Source organism: Microtus oregoni, unplaced genomic scaffold, assembly GCF_018167655.1.
Source record: "Microtus oregoni isolate MIOR12 unplaced genomic scaffold, Mior012 000026F_ref0000081, whole genome shotgun sequence".
Taxonomy (NCBI): domain Eukaryota; kingdom Metazoa; phylum Chordata; class Mammalia; order Rodentia; family Cricetidae; genus Microtus; species Microtus oregoni.
The window spans coordinates 6,265,324-6,287,306 of NW_024543085.1; the positions used below are offsets into that span (position 1 = coordinate 6,265,324).

The 21,983-nt window shown below is 36.2% G+C and overlaps 1 protein-coding gene across 2 annotated transcripts in view; it reads left to right on the forward strand.

Annotated features, from left to right (window-relative positions):
* The window catches only part of Glcci1 (glucocorticoid induced 1), an 81,178-nt gene that overhangs the window by 35,675 nt on the left and 23,520 nt on the right, over positions 1–21,983 (forward strand). Inside the window, exons 3-6 of one of the 2 annotated variants that reach the window (XM_041675393.1) lie at positions 4,129–4,215; positions 13,177–13,293; positions 18,121–18,273; positions 21,553–21,763. In XM_041675393.1, the coding sequence (XP_041531327.1) occupies positions 4,129–4,215; positions 13,177–13,293; positions 18,121–18,273; positions 21,553–21,763 (568 nt within the window). The remainder of the gene's footprint in view (positions 1–4,128; positions 4,216–13,176; positions 13,294–18,120; positions 18,274–21,552; positions 21,764–21,983) is intronic. The other variant, XM_041675395.1, reaches the window with a different exon arrangement.

Consider the following 21,983-nt stretch of genomic DNA (forward strand, 5'->3'; position numbering starts at 1 on the left):
CAATACCACTCTTAGGAATATACCCAAAAGATGCTCAATTGTACTACAAGGACATTTGTTCAGCTGTGTTCATAAGCAGTATTATTTGTAATAGCCAGAACCTGGAAACAACCTAGATGCCCTTCAATGGAAGAATGGATAAAGAAAATGTGGCATATTTCCACATTAGAGTACTACTCAGTGGTAAAAAACAATGACGTCTTGAAATTTGCATGCAAATGGATGAAACTCAAACACCATCCTGAGTGAGGTAACTCAGACCCAAAAAGATGAGTATGGTATGTACTTACTCATAAGTGGATACTAACTATAAACAAATGACATTGAGCCTATAGTTCATGATCCTAGAGAAGCCAAGTAACAAGCTGAACCCTAAGAACATACATAGATCTATCTGGAAAGTCGAAATAGACAAGATCATCTGACAAAATTGGGAGCATGGGAGTTGGGGGAGAAGAAAGGGTGGAAGGGGAAGAGGAGCGGAGAAGGCAAGGTGGGAGGAGAACTTAAGGTAATGGGATAGTCAAGATGGAGGAAGGACAGAGATGAGAGCAAGGATAGAGAAACTTGATATCTTGATTGAGGGATTTATTGTGGGGCTAGCAAGAAACCTGACTCTAGAGAAATTCCCAGGAATCCACAAGGATGACCCCAGCTATGAGACTAAGCAGTAGAGGGGAGGGGGCAATCTTGACTTGCCCTATAGTCAGACTGATGAATATCTTAAATATCACCATAGAACCTTCATCCAGAAACAGATGCAGAGACCCTCATTGGAACACTGGACTGAGCTCCCAAGGTCCAGTTGAAGAATGGGAGGCATCAGAATATGAGCAAAGAGGTCAAGACCATGATGGGTTCACCCACTGAAACAGTCTACCTGAGCTAATGGGAGCTCACCAACTCCAGCCGGGCAGGGAAGGAAAAAACATAGTTCCAAACTAGTCCCTCTGAATGTGGGTGACAGTTGTGTGGCTGGGGCAGACTGAGGGGCCACAGGCAGTGGGACCAGGATTTATACCTACTGCATGTACTGGCTTTTTGGGAACTTGTTCTTTTTGGATACCTTGCTCAGCCTAGGCATAGTAGGATGGGCCTTGGAACTTCCCCAAAGCAATGTGCCTTACCCTCTCTGTGGAGTAGATGGGGGGATAAGTGGAGAGAATGGGAGGGAGGGAGTGGGAACTTGGATTGCTATAATGGGAAAAGATAGTTTGTTCTCTTTTTTAAAAAAATAGAAAAGAAAGTAACCCTAAGTTTTCCCTTAGTATAGCTAAAAATATACCTAAAAGAAACAAAATATTTCTCTCTGTACTGGGACCATGACTAATTTGGTATGGACCTACTTACTGTTCAACTCCTTTATAGGATTATAGTTTAGAATTAGCTCATAAAAATTTAGAAATAATGTAAGAAATCATTATGTATCTTTAGATGCTAATGCTTATTATGTGTAAATGATTGATTTTTTTTAGATGAGAGGAACAGTGTAAACCTTCTGAAAAGGTTTCTATGCTTCTGGGTGCTGGAGGATAACTTGATATTGCAGTGAAGATTATGCAAAATAATTCATGTTAAGGTTCTAACATAGTTATCTAGAACATAAGATACTGATAAACATTAGCTACCTTTGTTTTATTTATTTATTTATTTATTTATTTATTTATTTATTTTTATGTGTATGGGTGCTTTTGCCTACATGTATGTCTGGGCATCATGAGTGTGCAGTGCCCACTGAGACCCAAAGAGTTCATAGGATCCTCGGGAACTGGACTTAAGAAAAGTTGTTAGCTTCCATGGTTGTTAACCACCATGTTGGTACTGGGAACTGAACTGAGATCCTCTGCAAAAGCAATACTGAGCTGTCTGTCCAGATCCAATAACTGCTTTTGTAGTAGAATATAATATTTCACTGTCATTAAGGTTAAATACAATGATATTAAGGAAAATTTCAGAAATATTGTTATTAGTATTAACAGTTGATTATGCAGTTATGCAATTATGAACAGTAAGTCTGATCTGGTAGGAAAAAGCTTAGAGATGATAGATTACCTCAGATCCTGAAAGGGCCCTAAAATTCTATAATCATTGCAAGGTCAGAATTCTTTCAGTCAACTATTATATGTCTTCTGTTAATTTTGCAAATAAAAATAGTACTTTAGACTTAGAGATTCAAGCATGGGAGACTGAGTTTCGATTATGAAAACCTCCCCTTTGGCTGTTAAGTTTGCCATTATCTGGGCATGGTTGGTTTTTATGACTTAAGTAGGAGTTTTAGGAATGGTGTGAAAAATATTTGTCAGTATCTAGTAGTTCTATATTACTCATGGTCAGGCATAAGAGATTTTTTAAAGCATTATATATTAAAATCTAGCAAGGAAAATAAGTGATTAGTATCAACGTGGAAGATTTTGAGTACTTTTTTAAATCTGTATTCTTTTTTTTTTTTTTTTTTTTTTTTGGTTTTTCAAGACAGGGTTTCTCTGTGGTTTTAGAGCCTGTCCTGGAACTAGCTCTTGTAGACCAGGCTGGTCTCGAACTCACAGAGATCTGCCTGCCTCTGTCTCCCGAGTGCTGGGATTAAAGGCGTGAGCCACCACCGCCCGGCTTAATCTGTATTCTTATAGATAGACATTTTTAGGCTTGTTTGTTTAGATGCATAAAAGGTTCTTTTTCTCCTCCTTGATAGTGGAAGCAGTTTGGATAGAAAGAGAAATATCCTAAAGTATAGTGGCCAAAGAACATGGTGTTATATACAATAGTAAAATTATTGAGGACTGTTTTTAAAAAAAATCTATGGAATAATAACATGCCGTATGTGTTGTTAGTGAGTATACTTGTAAGTGTCCATTAATCATGTAAGTAGGGGAAAATTAGGCAGATTTTTAAATAAACAACAACAACAACTTGTATTTGAGTTTTTAGAATGCTAACTTGCATTGTATGTGGAGTAGAAAGATGCAGCATTATGACTTCCCCCAAATTTATTGGCCATTGAACCCTTTTATTAAACATTTTTACTAGTATCTAGAAGCAAAGCTACAAGTAGCACTTCTTCTAAAATTCTATTCTAGTTTAGCTAGTAGACAAAAAATGGCAGTTGTACCTTGTGTTTTATTGATACCAAAGGAAAGAACCTCCACTTACTTTGTCCAGTTATTTTTCTATTTATAAGTTTTAAACATTTCTGAAATACTCAAATTTAACAATTTAAGATTTATTTACAAATTAAATTTATTTACCCTTTGTTACTTCTGTGTCATATTCATGGGCAATACTAAACTTTTGCCTCACCTTTTTCCTGAGATTGAACTTTTGATTTATAGATGTTGTTCATATGGCCAAAAGACACTTAAGATCATGCTCAACTTCCTTAGCGATCAGGGAAATGCAAATCAAGACAACTTTAAGATACCATCTTACACCTGTCAGAATGGCTAAAATAAAAAACACCAATGATAGCCTTTGCTGGAAAGGTTGTGGAGAAAGGGGTACACTCATCCATTGCTGGTGGGAATGCAAACTTGTGCAACCACTTTGGAAAGCAGTGTGGCGGTTTCTCAGGAAATTCGGGATCAACCTACCCCTGGACCCAGCAATACCACTCTTGGGAATCTACCCAAGAGATGCCCTATCATACAACAAAGTATATGCTCAACTATGTTCATAGCAGCATTGTGTGTAATAGCCAGAACCTGGAAACAACCTAGATGCCCTTCAATGGAAGGATGGATGAAGAAAGTATGGAATATATACATATTAGAGTACTACTCAGCAGTAAAAAAACAATGACTTCTTGAATTTTGCATACAAATGGATGGAAATAGAAAACTATCCTGAGTGAGGTAAGCCAGACCCAAAAAGAGAAACATGGGATGTACTCATTCATATTTGGTTTCTAGCCATAAATAAAGAACATTGAGCCTATAATTCATGATCCTAGAGAAGCTAAATAAGAAGGTGAACTTAAAGAAAAACATATAGGCATCCTCCTGAATATTAACCTTCATCAGGCGATGAAAGGAGACAGAGACAGAGACAGAGACCTACATTGGAGTACCGGAGTGAAATTTGGTGATAGCATTATTACTGTTTCTTACATTTTGATTTTGTTTTTGTCTTTTAAAGACACCTAGTTGTTGGGCAGAGGAGGGAGCAGAAAAACGATCCCATCAGCGCTCTGCATCATGGGGAAGTGCTGATCAACTGAAGGAGGTATGTTATCTTTTTTATTTTATTTTATAACTTGTCTTGATCTTGATGGGTTGTTTTTAGTATTTTCTCAATATAGTGAGACTTCTATTTGTTATAACCTACTTTTTTCATAGTCACAGAGTTGAAACATACTTTGGGAAAAGAGTAAATTTTTCTTATTTTTGTAGCCTTTATATTCTCAATAAATATGCACCCCACCAATTGTGCTATTTCTAGAATCAACCCTGATTTTATGTAATAATCTGTTTTAGTAATCATTTTTGTTTTAGTTATCTTTATTTTTCCTTAGCTTGCTTTTTTTAAAAATCACAACAACCAGAGCCATAGATTATAGCTTTCTATAATAATATAGTGCTTTTTGTTTTCTGATAGCTTTTTATGACATCCAGCTTATTATGATCCATTGGGACCTCATACTACAGTGGAAGCCAAATCTTGTAGAAATGAGCTATTCCTTAATATTTTGTGAATAGTCCAAAATATAGCTATATATTATTTTTCCTGATAGTTTTTTCCATGCAAATTATAAATTTTTACCTATTTGTTTTTTCAAAGCTGTAGGAAACCCAGAGTTAAAATATCTAGGATGATTATCCTGTCTCTGCTGCCATCTTCTTAGTGGGGACAACTCATTGCTTTTAAGAGAATGAGTGTACTGGTTTTAGCTGAGGTTGGCAAGTATTTTTGTCTTAGTTTGCTTTCTAGTGCTATGATAAACACCATGACCATAAGCAACTTGGGGAAGAAAGGTTTAATTTTATCTTAGAGTTTACAGATTACAGTCTATCATTGGGGGACCCAAGGCAGGAATCTGTAAAACTATATAGCCGAGACTATGTAGAAGTGCTGCTTACTTGTTTGTTACACATGGCTTGTTTAGTTACCTTTTTTACAACCCAGGCCACCTCACCAGAAGTGGCATTGTTCATAATGAGTTGAACCCTCCCATATCAATCTTTGATCAAGAAAATGCCCTATAAACTTGCTTATGGGCTAATCTGATTGGAGGCCCATCTCAGTTAAGGTTCTTCTTCCCAGGTAACTATAGCTTATGTCAATTTGACAAAATACTAGCCTGCACAGTTCTTTTATACTTTGAATTCAGAATTATATCACTGAATTTTTGACTCCTAACACTTGGGTCAGTATTGTCCGCTTAAAATTCTGAAAGGTTACCAGTAAACCAGTGTTGGTATAGGTTAACTATAAACATTTCTCTCAAATTTTATTTATGTGTATTTGGGTATGTCTGCTTGTCTGTATGGAACCACATACTCCAGAAAAGTGCCTTAGATACCTTGGAACTGGAGTTACTAGGAATCATACCTGGGTCCTCTGCAATACAAGCAAGTACTCAGCTGCTGAGCCATCTCTTTAGGCTCAGAATTCTCTTGAATGTTTTTCCTACGCAGAGTTCCAGACTGACCAGTATTAATTTTATATACTTTAGGTTGCCAAAATTACTCATATACTGTGTAATCTAATCCAAATGGTCTGGTAGCATAATATTGCCTATGATTTTATTTTTAGCCTCCTTATATAAGATGTCGAAAATCCGTAATTTTGGCCTGCCTCTTATCTATATACATAATAAGTAGATGTAGATTCTCCTAGAGGAAGCAAAAGAAAGGGCTTAGTCTAATGCATCTAGACTGCAATAGGGATATAAACTCAAGTATAGAATATAAATAATGACAAACCTTCCATTTTATTCAGTATGGTTTCAGACATACTGCTGATATTTCACATCGTTCTGTTAGAACTGAGTGCTTATAGCAACATGGCATATACTACTACAAGGGAACAGCTGAATTACAAGAATTGATTGTTCTCTTAGAAAACAACCATAAAACCAAACAGTTTCATCTCTCTAGATGGAATCAAAGTAATCGAGCAGTTTTGCTTATGAAAACTTGGGGTTTGAATAGTATAAATTGTGGTATTCTTGTTCAAAATGAAAGAAAATTCCAAAGGAGATTGAAGATGTCAGTGGAAATAAAACTCAGTTAAGATTGTAAAAGACCAGAACTTAAAAGGCAGTTCTATATGTTCACGCGCGCGCGCACACACACGCATGGTAAATTAGTCAGTTTTTGTTCATCTTTTAGTTTTATAAGCTCATAATATCTCGACATCAAGGAAGTTACTTAGTGAAGTGGTTGAGATCCTGACTGGTACATATTTTGTAGTTAAAAATTAATACAGGATTGCTTGCACAGCATTGTGAAGTACTAAAAAAAGACTTACAAATTGAAGGTCAAAGACCATTTGTCATTAGGTTTCTCACATGTGAAAGGAATTTTATTTTCAAGTGTCTCCCCATCTGTGAAGTAGATATCACCAAGAGTGTATGTTTTTCAAAAGTTAGACAATGATCTAGTTAACTTTTCTGTTGTGGTAAACACTATGGCCAAAAGCACCTTACAGAAAGTTTATTTTCATCTTACAGGTCACAGATGGTTGTTAAGGGGAGTCAGAGAAGGAGCACAAGGCATGGGCTAGCATGGCACTGCTTACTGGGCTGCCTTCTTGTTGCTCCTCGCGTGTGATATGCTAGTTGTTTTGTTTTTCCAGACGGTGTCTCTGTGTTGCTGTGGTGTCTATCCTGGACTCGCTCTGTAGACCAGGCTCTTGAACTCACAGAGATCCACCTGCCTCTGCCTCCCGAGTGCTGGGATTAACGGTGTGTGCCACCACCACACAGCTCGATAGGCTAGCTTTTTATACAACCCTAGTCCACTTGCCTAGGGATGTTGCTGCCCAGAGTAGGCTGGGTCTTCCCACAGCAATCATCAATCATGGCAGTCTTTCCCAGCCATAGCCACAGATCAATCTGACTTGGGCAGTTCTTCAGTTGAGGGTCCTTCATTCCAGATGACTCTAGGTTATACCAAGCTGGCAATAAAAACTAATCAGCACTCTGTTACAGTTGTTAATGCTGTATTATAGTTGTAAATTTGCTTTTGTATTAAAACTTACTGCTTATGAAAGTTCTCCCAAAGCAAGCCTAGTTTGAGATGTCTGTTTGTGACTTGTCTTTGTCTATCCCTGAGTCATTTATGTGAAACTGTATATGGGCAGGCATGTGACTGTGTAGGGATCAATTTGCTTTTACTCAAACTGTAGAATTTTTCTGTGAAGATACTTGATCTTGTTATAATCTGTTTTAAATCAAAACTAGTAACAGCCTGAGATTTATGACCAAGTTCATTTTAGAAAAATAATAGATTATCTTTAATTATTTGGGGAAAGGAGTGATATAATTCAACTCTTGTTAAATGTTTTATTCTCATCTGTTTATAAGATTTATCTTCTTTTTTCTTTTTATCTTAGTCCTCTAGTCAATATAGATAGATGGTGGTTGCATTAGTTTTCCATTGCTATGCTAAAATACATAAGATAATCCACTTAAAAGGAAGGAAGGTTTATTTTGGCACATCTTTTCAAATTTTTCAGTCCATGATAACTGGGCTCTTTTGCTTTGAGCCTGTGGTGTGTAACTCCGAAGCTTTGTCACCTCATGGTGGATGGGAAGTAAAGAAAAAGACAGGGAAGATTTGGGATCTTTAACCTCGCAGCACACACCCAGTGACCTCACCTTTTTCCCTGAGGATTAACTCTTAAAGCTTCCACAACCTCTGAGTAAAAGCCATAGTAACACCTATCGACCTTCGAGAAGACATTCTGGATCTTAACTATAATGAATTAAGAGAGTGGCCTGCAGAATCCTGTTTTTGTTTCAAATTTGTGATTCATCACTTAATGCAAATGTGTTATACTTTAAAAACTTTTTTACCCCATGTCCATTCCTTGAAGTGGCAATAATAATAGTATCTATCTCACATTCTTTTGTTCAAAATCAAATGGAACAATAGCTTCTGTGGTGCTTTGCTGCTCAGTAAGCAGTTATTAGATTTAATGATAATTTTTATTAGTGGTTGACACAGTCATCAAACTGGCATTCAAGGTACTCTAAACAATGGTTAGAGAGTATGTGCTACCAGTCAGGGTATGCGCCATTAGAATATTTCAGCATAGCTAAATGTTTAAAATTTTGCCACCTACATTTGACAAAGGATAAATTCACAATAACAATGTTTCTTTACACAAAGAAGGTTTGTTCTATTGTGTTGCATGTTCCAAATGTCATTAACAAAAATAGAATTTTGTGGCTATATATAGAGGTCTTTTTTTCCTGATCGCTCAGTTCTGGGAACCATAGCTTCCGGTTCTAATGTAGTATCAAGATTCCTCTTCATTAACACTGTTTTCCATTAGGATTGTTAGAACATAATTTTAGCTTTGAACTGCCATTTTCTTCTTCTATAAAACAATATTAACACATCTTAATATATTTGTCACTACTTCCTACTGTTGTGCTATTATCTTCACACTTGATGTTAAGGACATAAGTAGTTCTTGCAGAAGAAAATCTCCAGTCAAGTCTATCATGTTAAAATAAAGGACACTCCCAACTTCCATCTCAGTAGTACATGGAGAGTTACAATTGTTTTATAACTTTGCCAGAATTTGGTGTTTACTATTTTGTTTGTTGTTAATTTATGTTTTTCTGAAGAGGATAATGTTGAACATCGCTTCTGTTCACAGTGGCCATTTGGATATCTTATCTTTGCCCATTTGCTTCATTGAGTCTTTGAGTACTTTCAATTTTTTTACACTTGCTGAATATATGTTCTGTGTCTTTCTAGAGTATAATTTGCCTTTTTACTTTCTTACAGTATCATTGCCTTTAAATTTTAATGTAATATATATTTATTGGTGTATATGCACGCTCACACGTGTGCACCTGCATCTGCATGCACACGCATGGATGTCTACATGTGCATACCGTCACAGGCTATTGAAGCTCAGAGGACAGCCTGCAAGAGTTAGTTCTTTCCTTCAGTATACAGGTCCCATGGGTAGAAATCAAGTCACCAAGTTGGTGTCAGATATTCAAGTCCCAGTTTTACTATGGAATATCAATTCTGATAGCATGCCAAAAGGAAGGGTTAGACTCTGACCGTTGTGGGTAAAGTCTTTTGCAGCAGACACTGTTGAGAAATTTTAGTATAGCAATGACATACTTCCCAGGTTGTTTGACTTGAGAAATAAGAACCCTGGAGTTCTCCGAATCCTCTGATGATTGTGCTTTCATCTTGGTGCAGTGTACCTGTGAGCAAGGAATTGTTGGCAACAAACTTCTTGCTGGTGAAAAGCTATGTAATTTTCCTGATTTTTGATTAGCTCTCTTTTTTATTCCTTCTCTTCTAAAAGTCCCAAGACCCTGAATCCCATCTCACTACTACCTTTTGAATTAGGATTTTTTCATTGGGAATTTTCATTTCCCAGAGCTACTATGGATTTGAATTAATTCTGAGAAATAAAACTCTTTCTATTCCCTGACACAAAACTGCTCACTCATTGTTTTAAAGATTTTATAGTTCTCTGTCTGATTATCTTTAATTAGTGACCCAAGATTGTGTATTCCTGATGTTTTTGATCATCGGGCTTGGTAGACTAGTATAGGAAGCCTTTCAGATTTTGAGAAAGTTTCTCTGTCTGGTTTTTCTTAAGGCCCAAAGTAGAAAATCAATGTTTAGAGGAAAAAAATAACCATCTAGTTTTTAAAAATTCATACATTACATAGCTACTGTTTCTATTTCGAATAGAAGGTTGTATTGGGCATTTCATCACCATAACCCAGGTAGATGACCTGCTGAAGAGAAGACTGTCACTTTTATATGAAGCAGTGGGATATGGGTATTAAAAGGCTGCGTTAAGGAGAAGTTAAACACTACGAATGAACACTGGGAGCAGATAGAAAACTTCTTTTGCCTTTCTTCCAAGGGACACCTTCGTTTGCTTTCCATGGGTAATGGGGTTAGAGAAAAGAGGTGTCTTTAGATACACTGGAGGCTCCTTTCCCGTCAAAGGGAAAGCAAAGGACATTTGGAACAAAACCTGTTTGAAGCTAGAGTGTTTTCTGTTTCTACATTATGTAAGTATGCAGCTCTTGTCGTTATAGGGAAAATGAATAGAAGAGCCTCCTGCATTTTGAAGCAAAGGAGGACTTTATGGAACAGCAGCCTTGCTATCATTTCACCTATGTCCAAAATGGAATTTGCAGTGTTTTCAGCACATATATTTGGGGAGATAGGTTTTCCTTTTATTTGGATGCCTACTGGCTGTAAACAAGAACAGTATTATAAGAAAATAACAGTTTGGGAAGCTATAAGTCTATATTGTTTAATTAAGCTTTTTTTCTAGGGTTAAAATCCACATAGAACAAAATGTTTCTGGTTTATTTTAATGTATCAGAGGCCATAAACAATTAATTAAGATTAGTAGGCTTTAAAGATTTATTTTTGTAAATGGATAATTAGAAATTACTTTAATTTGCAGGCATACCATACTATTTTGTATAAGCACTTTCAGTTTTTAGACAACACTAAAACATCGTTAATATTCAGAAAACACTAAATTTTATACTTATATGCAATAAAATCTCTTGTACAGTTTGAGATCTTATTTACTTTTTATTACAGTGAATAATTTGTCTTGATTTATTTACTAATTTTGATTTTTTTCTCATGAAAATTATGCTCTCCAGAAGAAAATTAAGTCATTTCAAACTAGAGTGAGAAACAAAAACATTAGCACAAGCTTACGTGTACATCTTTTGCAAGGGTATTGTGTGAGAGATCTATAAGTCACAGAGTGAAAACATAAAATCTTGATAGAAAGGACTTCAGTTATCCCCATTTTGGTGGTTGTACTGTTTCCCTATTATTTACCACACGTAAAAATTTCCCCAATAAGTCATGTATTTTTAATTTGAGCTCGTATAGGTTCTAATAGTAATTACCTTATGTTTTCTGATGCCTGTTATTTACAGTACATATTTATATAATTTCATAGGACATTGTATTTTTACTATATATATTCTTGAGAAAAATTAGTGCATTTTCTACTTCACTTTGTACTTATATTTTATCTAGTAGAAGCATAAAACTAAACTTATTCTAGATTTTTCAAGGAATCATTGTTGATTAATGTTTGCCATCTTCTCTATGACAAAAGTAATGTTAGTATTAATTACATCTCCCAATCTGTTAGTAGTTCTTTTGTTAGAGATTACCCATTAGATACTGAGTAATTTATGAAACAAATTTTTTTTTTTTTTTGGTTTTTTTGGTTTTTCGAGACAGGGTTTCTCTGTGGTTTTGGAGCCTATCCTGGAACTAGCTCTTGTAGACCAGGCTGGTCTCGAACTCACAGAGATCCGCCTGCCTCTGCCTCCCGAGTGCTGGGATTAAAGGCGTGCGCCACCACCGCCCGGCTATGAAACAAAATTTTGATTCATAAATCTTCTCATAAAGAGGAGAAGAAGGTCAAAAGTCTTAAGAATAGACAGCTCCGTCTTGTTTGGCCTTTGGAAGATCAAATACCAAGTAGGAGGCTGTGCAGGGAAGAGAAATTGCATGAGGAAACAAGAGTCTTCATAAGAATTAGGGTCCCATAAAAAGCACATTATTTTCTAAGTGGTGCAGTCATATTCCATGGCCCCCATCTTTTAAAGAAAGGTTCCATATCAGCCGTATCAGCTTCCACTAAGCTCTGCTTCTTAAACACTTTCTACTATTTCTTTTTAAAAATATACTTAAATTGCTATGTGCACACATGTTTCATATGCATGTTATTTGTGTATGTGCATCATGTGTGTGCCTGGTACCCATGGAGCCAGAATAAATCATTGGATTCCCTGAAACTGATATTACAGATAGTTGTGAGTCACTATTTGTTTCCTGAGACCAGAACTTCGTTGCAGGTGTTCATTCTGGGCCATCTCTCCAGTATACAGCGTATACTACTTCTACTAAAAGAACTGCACTAAGGACCAATTTTACAACACATTTTTTTTGCTTTATTTAATTTTATTTTATGTGCATTGGTGTGAAGGTGTCAGATCCCCTTCAACTGGATCTTCAGACAGTTGTGAGCTGCCATGTGGGTGCTGGGAATTGAACCCGGGTCCTCTGGAAGAGCAGTCAGTGCTCTTAACCACTGAGCCATATCTCCAGCCCCAACAACAACACATTTGACCAGTATTCTTATCCACACATTTGAACAATATTCGTAGCCTTTTAAAAATGCTTGGTAAGTTTTAAAGTACATTATGCATAACCTAAAGTATGTTAGCAGTTTAGTAAGTTTTAGGTGATATTACTGTAAAGACTTTGTAAGTAAATCTGGAATGTGATTTCTTTAGGAGAATATATCCAAATGTAAATTTATGTTTAAATGAATAAAAGATAACACAAAGTAAGATTAAATACATAAAAATGTCCTTATGAAACCTTATGCACAATGAGTAAATTCAAATGAAAAGTATTAAATACTAATAAGATTTGATTGCCTTTACCTCCATTGTGATATATAATTTAGAATATTTAGTAATAGATAAGCTTGATTTCTTTTTTATGCAAGATAGCAATATAGAAATTAATGCAGCCTCTATTTAAGATATAGTGATGCATGCCTTTAATCTCATACTCAGAAGGCAGGCAGGCAGGTCTCTGATTTTGAGATGTTCACAGTAAGCTCTTGTCTAAAAGGAAAAACAAATAAAAAGAAGGTTTAAGTTTCAGGTTTGACAAGTTCAACAGTAGCTATCTGAAATATTTTTTTTTACCAAAGTTTCTTTTTTAAGAGCATTATGAAGATAAAATCTGAAGCAATCTGACAAAATATAGTCTACCTGCTTACCAGCCGCCCCACCAAATAAAACTGCAGAAATTAAGCATTTGTGTTGTACGTTTATTTCTCATTTTCAGTCATCTTAGACTTAACAACTTCTGCTAAAACATTATCTTCTATTAAATCTTTTGAGAAAAAAACTGAAGGAAAAAACAGCATTGGTGTTCACTGTTGCTTTCTTCTCTGTTCTCTGCCCCAAAGCAGATTGCCAAACTGAGGCAGCAGCTGCAGCGCAGCAAGCAAAGTAGTCGTCACAGCAAAGAGAAAGAGCGGCAGTCACCTCTCCATGGCAACCACATAACAATCAGTCATACTCAGGTAGGCTAATTGTTCAGATTTTATTAATTCCTCTTAATGGGAAACCTATTCTATAACCAAAGTTTTATCTTTACTGAATTACTATTTTTGTAACACATAACAGAGTATAGTGGCCTAAGAATGATATTTCCTTGAACTGACATGAAGTCACAGGAAATGTGCTTGCTGAACAGTCCTTCTAGTCGCACCTTAAACTGTCAACTTTGTATTCCAGGCAATTTGCATTTTATTTCATATGAAGAAATTTAAAACTAGAGTTTTTTTTCCCCCAAGAAATTTGTGCTAACGTATCTTACTGAACAGATCTGAAAAGTGCTGCTATGAATGATGAATCTTAAAAAGTTACATCTGATGTCGTGACCAAGTAGTGCATTGATAGGGATAATTCAACATTAGGACATATTAATATAACTTACTACCTCAGAAAGTCAAAACATAGGAAATGCATCCGATTTTGCTTGATATTGATAAAATTGATTTGATAACACTTGATATAGTATCCTTTTGTGGTTACTAAAGTTTTTATTAAACTGAAAATAGCAAAACTTCCTATTGCTATTAATTGTATGTCTCCTAAGATCAGATTGATTGATATCAAGATAAAAATGATCACAAAGGTCTACATTTATTGGCATGCTACATAAGGGACGATGAAAGGCATCACTCATTGTATATAACACTGTATATTTAGAAAATAAGAGTGAATTAGCTAGACTGTTAGAACTAATTATGGGATCATTACTGTGGAAAATCCTAGCAATACCAGTGGAATGGAGAATGTAAAGCTAAAGAGCAGCTGGGCATCGCCGTTGGGAGAGCACGGTAATAGAACCACGGTAATAGAACCACGGTAATAGAACCACGGTAATAGAACCACGGTAATAGAGCCACGGTAATAGAGCCACGGTAATAGAGCCACGGTAATAGAGCCACGGTAATAGAGCCACGGTAATAGAGCCACGGTAATAGAGCCACGGTAATAGAGCCACGGTAATAGAGCCACGGTAATAGAGCCACGGTAATAGAGCCACGGTAATAGAACCACGGTAATAGAACCACGGTAATAGAACCACGGTAATAGAACCACGGTAATAGAACCACTGGCAAGCACACTCTGACATCATCTCCAGCATTCTCCCTTCAAGTAGCCACGAGAAACTAAAACATATCTGCATGAGTGCTTCAGGAAGCATTATTCGTGATAATGAGATGAAAACAAATATTCTCTCACTGATGATTAGACAGATACTTTACATAAGTGTACAGTGTAATGGTATTCAACAGTACAATGGAAAGTAGCTAATAAATATGACAGCAGAATTGGATTTCAAAACCATTTTGCTAAGTGAAGGAAGGTATGAGTAAAAGCTGTGTAATGTATGATTTGTTGCATGAAAATCCCAAGGGATAATTATATAAACTAAGTATTAGGAATAGGAACTGAATGCAGAGAGGCCCCAAAGAATATTTTTTTAATAATGGAAGACTCTAAATGTGACTATACCGGTAGTTGGATTAGCCAAACTCAACTAACTGCGTGTTTAAAATGGGTGATATGTTGTACCTTGATCATACCTGATCAGTATTATACAGCAAACTGGTATGCTCTAGACATCCAAAGTGGGAGTTGTGTGTGCTTTCCTTTTTCTTCTTAATCTTGTGGAATTAATATATTTGCTAGTTTTTTTTTCAAGCACTATCAGTATTATCTTATTATCTCAATTAAGTTCTTAGAAAAAGACTAAGATCGGATCTCTGTGAGTTCGAGGCCAGCCTGGTCTACAAGAGCTAGTTCCAGGACAGGAACCAAAAAGCTGCGGAGAAACCCTGTCTCAAAAAAAATTAAAAAAAAAAATACTAAGATGATTAAACTTGCTTTTAACTTTTTGGTGTCTGGTTATTCATAGAAATTACTTACTTCTGTCAATGAAGTATGAAGTCTAGTTTAGAATGCTTTAAAGTACTCTTAATAACAAAAATACCTAAATAGAATAAATTAAAAATTGACAAATTTTAATAACTTACACTTGCTGATATACATATATACTCATACCAATATTCTAATTATGCTTATGATTAGAATTTTGCATGATAACTGAAGTTTAGTGAGATAATTAAAACTATAAACATAAAAACTCAATAGTCTTACTGTGTTAATGTAAAAAATATAAAATCCCCTGCCTCTGCCTCCCGAGTGCTGGGATTAAAGGCATGGCGCGGGTCAGGAACCAAAAACTACGGAGAAACCCTGTCTCGAAAATCCAAAAAAAGAAAAAAGAAAAAGAAAAAAAATATAAAATCCCACTAATATGAATTAAAAGAAATATGCAAGTTATACATGTTTATTGAGGCTATAAAATGAAAAGTAGAGAAAATTGATTGTTTTAACCCATTGTTGATGAGAAGATAGTTTTAAAGTAACAATTTATTCTAAATTAGTACATAAATTATGTCTGAGTTCCAGTTGACGCTTTAAATAAATTGTTTTTTTATTTAACGAATTGTTTTCAAGGAATATACTGTAAATATATCCATTTCTCAGAAAGAAAATTTTAAAACTTCTTTTATTATTTAAGGAGTTTTGTTCAAAGGTCATATAAACACACTCGTCATGCAGAAAAAAATTTGAAAAGGCTTTTTCTATAACATACCAAAATTGCAGGGCTGGCGGTATGTCTCAGTGGTTAAGAGCACTGATTGCTCTTCTGGAGGACACGGGTTCAATTCCCAGCACCCATATGGCAGCTTACAATGGTCTGTAACTCCAGGGTCCAGCACCCTCACACAGATATACATACAGGCTAAAACACCAATAAAATAATTTTTAAAAATGCCAAAATTGCTATCAAATTGCATTAAAACAAACTTTGTATAAGGATTACTAGGTAATTTGAATCAAATAGAGAATTCATGAAGAAATGTGAGGTCAACTGAATTAATATAGAAGCAATACTAAAACTGTCTTTTACTATACATAGAAATAAATCATGATAGGTATAATATTTTATTATGAAAACCATAAAACAACTGAACACTTGATAATAATAAAATGGAAAATTATGAGAGAGCTAAAGATTCAGTGTGTTTATTCATGTGTTAATGAAATACGAGGCACATTAGTAGGCAGCAGTGGAAGTATGGGAAATATTAACATGCTGACTGCCACAAATCATGTTTAAGTTCTAGTTACTATTAATGAGATCATTTATTATTATTATTTGACACCTTGGTTCTTTTCCCCCTTATTTCCTTCCTATTGTATTCCTTGAGCTGCAAAACGTTCATTGACAGCTTTTGACTTTTTATAATAGTTGTTAGAAGTGGCTAATTCTTGAAAACCCATGCAGAGGACACTTGAAAACAACCTTAAAGCTGCTAAGTGAGTGCTGAATTTAACATGGTATTGGTTTTTTTTTTTTAATAATTTTTTTTATTAAGAAAAGAAGAAAAAAAACATAAACAAAAAACAAGTTTCCACCTCCTCCCAGCCTCCCATTTCCCTCCCCCTCCTCCCACCCTTCTCCCCCTCCTCCCACCCTTCTACCCCTCCCCCCACTCCTCTCCCCCTCCCTCTCCAGTCCACAGAGCAGTCCAGGTTCCCTGCCCTGTGGTAAGTCCTAGGTCCTCCCCCCTCCGTCCATATCTAGGAAGGTGAACATCCAAACTGGCTAGGCTTCCACAAAGCCAGCACATTAAGTAGGATCAAAACCCCGTGCCATTGTCCTTGGCGTCTCATCAGCCCTCATTGTTCGCCATGTTCAGAGAGTCCGGTTTTATCCCATGCTTTTTCGGTCACAGTCCAGCTGGCCTTGGTGAGCTCCCAGTAGATCAGCTCCACTGTCTCAGTGGGTGGGTGCACGCCTCGTGGTCCCGACTTCTTTGCTCACGTTCTCCCTCCTTCTGCTCCTCATTGGGACCTTGGGAGCTCAGTCCAGTGCTCCAGTGTGGGTCTCTGTCTCTGTCTCCATCCATCACCAGATGAAGGTTCTATGATGATATGCAAGATATTCGTCAGTATTGCTCTAGGATAGGGTCATTTCAGGTTCCCAATCCTCAGCTACCCAAGGAACTAACTGGGAACCTCATGTTGGGCACTTGGGAGCCCCTCTAGGGTCAAATCTCTTGCTCACCCTAAAGTGGTTCCCTTAACTAAGAATTGTGGTTCCGTGCTCCCCTATCCACCTTTCCTTATTTAAGGGGAGATGGGGAGAGAAAAGGTAGAAGGGAAGGAGGGGGGACTTGGGGAATCAGGAGAATTGGGATAAAGGAAACATGGTATTGTTTTTTATATTGCTTATTAATCCAGTGATTGTAGTAAGTAGCTGACAAAATGAAAACAGAGGTACTAAAATGTAAATATCATGGTATCTCCACAGCACTACAGTGGAGTCCCATAATAACTTAAAGAATTTCAACTCTACTTCCCAGTAAAACAAAAAGGAGACATTAAAAAGTGCTGAAAATACTACTATCTGCCATTCTTTGACCAGTGTATACATTATATAGTAATACCTTTGCTTTGCACTTAAAAGGATTTCGAAGGATTTTCATTCCATATTATTTTTTACCTTCCTTTAGAAATTAAATTTCTGTATATGTATTTGAATTTTTGTTGAAGTGTCAGAAATAACTGTTCGTTCTGTGTTTTAAGGCATTTTTGTTTGCTTCTTTTTTTATGGTGGGGGCATGCAGAGGGCATGTCACATATGCTCAACAGAGGTCTGCCACTTAGCTACATCCGAACTCTTCATTTTTAAAGATGTATCATGTTCCAATTCTTTATTTGACAGTAAATAATTTGACTCTATTCTATCTTCTGCCTCAAAGACTATTGGATCAAGGTCAGTACCTATGCCTTTGTCAAACATATCTGTGCCAAAATCATCTGCTTCACGTGTGCCCTGCAATGTAGAAGGAATAAGTCCTGAACTGGAAAAGGTATTCATCAAAGAAAACAATGGAAAGGAAGAAGTGTCCAAGGTAAGATTACATGGGATATTTAAATACTTCTTTCTTTAATGTTACAGAATTTCTTAAAAGCACTTGTGGGCTTGGTAACAGCTTTATGGAGATAAAATACAGACCATAGAGTTCTCTCCTATCCCTTTAATATATTTGGCTATAGGCCACCATTGATCTACTTTCTGGGTCTATGGATATTTCTGTTCCAGACTTTATAAATAAATAGCATCATATAATATATGGCATTTGGTAACTGACTTTTTTCACTTAGCATGTCTAAAATGATCTATGTTACAGTACATAACAGTACTTACTTTTTCTTGACAGATAGTACTTACTTACTTTTGTGCATTTTGTTCAGTTAACAATGAGCTGGGCCCTCTCCATCAATTACTAATTAAGAAAATGCCTTACTGGGGCTGGAGAGATGACTCAGTAGTTAAAAGCACTGGTTGTTCTTCCAGATTACCCAGGTTGAATTCCGAGTACCCACATGGAAGCTCAGTCCCAGGGGATCTGACGCCCTCACACAGACATGAATGCAGGGAAAAACACTAATGCACATGAAATAAAATTAACACAAACAAAATACCATCAAATTTTTAGACATTTTATGCTTTGGATATTTTCTGCATTTTAAAATATTTTTTAACTTTTCTACTTATATAGCATATACTTTGGTTATATTCTCTCTGAGTTCCCTCCCTCAAGGTCTCCTCCCCCAATACCTCTCATTACCCATCTGACTTCTTATCATTTATCTATCTATCTACCACTAAGTCCAATAGTGCTGCTAATAGGTTCATGGTATGGGGCAATCTACTAATGGCCTGCCTGCCCCTCAAAGAAAACTGAGTGACCCTTCCTTGTCTAAGACTGGGATATCAGTAGCCCTTTCCTATCCATACTGGAATTTTTAACTCTAGAGTTTGTGGGGATTTTATACAGTTAGCCGCAGCTACTGTGAGGTCACGGTGTAGAGACCAACCAGCCTTTCACAGCACTTTTTTCTAATCCTTCAGCTTTTACATTCTCTGTCACCTTCTCTTCGCTGTTGTTGATCTTTCAGGGAGAGGAACTCATTCTCAGCATTTTGAACAGTTTTGAGTCTTTAAATTAACCTCTACCCTCTGCAGTACAAAGCTTCTCTGGTCAAGGTTGAAAGCATCAGAACTCTATGGACATAAGCATGAATATTGAGAAGGGAGTTGGACAACATGACCATTTAGCAAAGCAGCATCATAGGATCTGTGGCTTCCCTAAACATGCATCTTGAACATGTTTACAGTACCAGCTATGATTAACCAAAAAACGTAAGCATATAAGAACGTGTGAAGATGCCGAATGAAACCCTGTTAGTTCATAAACTAAAGTATACTTTTTTCTAAAGTAGTTGAACAAAGGTGTCCTAAATGAGTGAACAGTGTTGTCCAGAGAAAACATGAGTTATTAAATGGAAATCTTAGTTCCAGACACAGATTACTCCCTGTGAATTATTGGTCAAGGATGCCTTAGAGACACTCAAGACTTAGGCTATTGCTCTTGTTCTTGGTTGTTTATCATTAACAAGTAAGACCTTGTTACTAAAGGTACCACACACTTCAGTTACAGAACATAGAAATAAGTTTTGAACTGGCCAGGAATTTCTCTCCCTGCTTGCTAGCTTACATAGTATTGGAAAGTGCTATGCGGGCTCCTCGGGGAGCAAAGACATCATTGGCCTTACCCAGTAGTGGACCTTGAATGCTTCAGTAATGTATTGACAGGTAAGATGTACCTGCTGGTACTATAGTAGAAAGACTGCTTATAGGAGTAATGACTTGTTCTATTGATTGAAAATTGTACATTTACAATTAATTTTATATCAGTTTATTAAAATTAAACCAAAATGCCTATATCGAAAAGTGAAAATTGGCACTATTATTGATATCAGTATTATAAACCTTCCTGTTTCCCTTAATTATTTTTGTAAATATGTAGATTTGTAAAATTTGTTTTGCTTTTGTAATTCTACCTTCAAAAAAGGATAAATAAATATATGCTATCTAGTTGTAGATTAAAAAATAGAAATAAAGAATTTTATTTACTAAGTATCACATAAATAAAATGTAACTCACATTTTGTTCCAAAGTAGTGTATCATTTTATTGTTGCCCAGCACTGCAGTTTTTTTTAAACTAACATTTTCTTTGTCAGAGCTTGGCCTAGTGAAGTCTTTCTTTTTACTTCATTCCTTAATTGGAAACTTCTTTTAGTAATGAAGGAGCTGGAGACTTAGTTGGATATTCTCTTTATAATAGTCATTATCAAGTTGTAAAGTTGGTGTCTGTTCCAGCAACATCACATAAAGTTTCTGTTTCAATCAGCATTATAAAATCTACTGATATTTAACCTTACCTAATTTTTCTTCCTCTATTTCTTCTCTAACACTGTCTCTGAATCTTTAAAATGGCAAGGCTGAGAGCAAGTAGAATAGGCACACCAGTGAAAATGAATACTAATTCATCATACTGGTTCATTTTACGAGCATTGTGATGCTTCCTATGCAATAATAACAGTTCAAATTATTTATGAAAAACTGTAGCTTACAGAGTTTTACTTGTTGACTGCAGACAAGTAAGCACAACGGGGGTGAGAGCTAAGAAGACTAGAAGGTGTCTACTCAACAGGCTCTGGCACTGTCACCATCAACTCTAAACTATAGGTTCTTCTTTATGGAAGCAAAATAATTGGACTGATGAGCTTTAATGAGTTCCACAGTTCAAAGCATGTGATTGTGATTGTAGTTTCCTGTTTACTACTCTTGCCCCATCTGAGCAGTATATTAGATCTATGCAAGATTATAAATCATCATACTTTGTGTATGCTATGTTAACAGAATTGTTGAGATTTATTATTCTCCGTTGAATATGAATGCAGTTTTATTAGAAATTTAAGTGATTTCAAAGGAAATAGAAATTCTTGAGCTCTAATTAGAAAATAATAAAAATTTTATACTCACCAATATGATGTTTCATTTTTACCTTATTAGCAAGTGAAAATTGTCTCTTTGAATGTTCAGTTTATTCTCAGTGTGTATGTGCCATTCATGGTGCTAAGTATTTGGAGTTTTGATGTTAAACTTACACTGGTCTTAAAGAATATCATGGGAACTGCCTGGGAGGATATACAAGAACCCTGTAACATGCCTAGAAATTACGATACAAAATGGTGTATTTATTCATGGAGACTATGACATCTGAAGACATGCCCATTCTTTCTGATGTCACCCACATGCTTACTGGTGTTCCCCTTGCAGCCTTTGGATATACCAGATGGTCGAAGAGCTCCACTCCCTGCTCACTACCGGAGCAGCAGTACTCGCAGCATAGATACCCAGACTCCTTCTGTCCAAGAGCGCAGCAGTAGCTGTAGCAGCCACTCCCCCTGTGTGTCTCCATTTTGTCCTCCGGAATCCCAGGATGGAAGCCCTTGTTCAACAGAAGATTTGCTCTCTGATCGTGATAAAGGTGAGAATACGGGAGGCTTGCTATTGCTCATTATAGTTTGTGTCTTAGACCATCACACCACTTTCCCCCTTTGTAACTTTCAAACATCTTCCATAAATGTGTCAGATAAGCACAGAGCCTGGTTCTAATGGCTAATAAAAGCTATAAAGTGGAGTGTATACAACTAAATGCCAGTACTTTCCTTCATTTTGTTCAAAGCTGATGATAGTTATGGTACAGT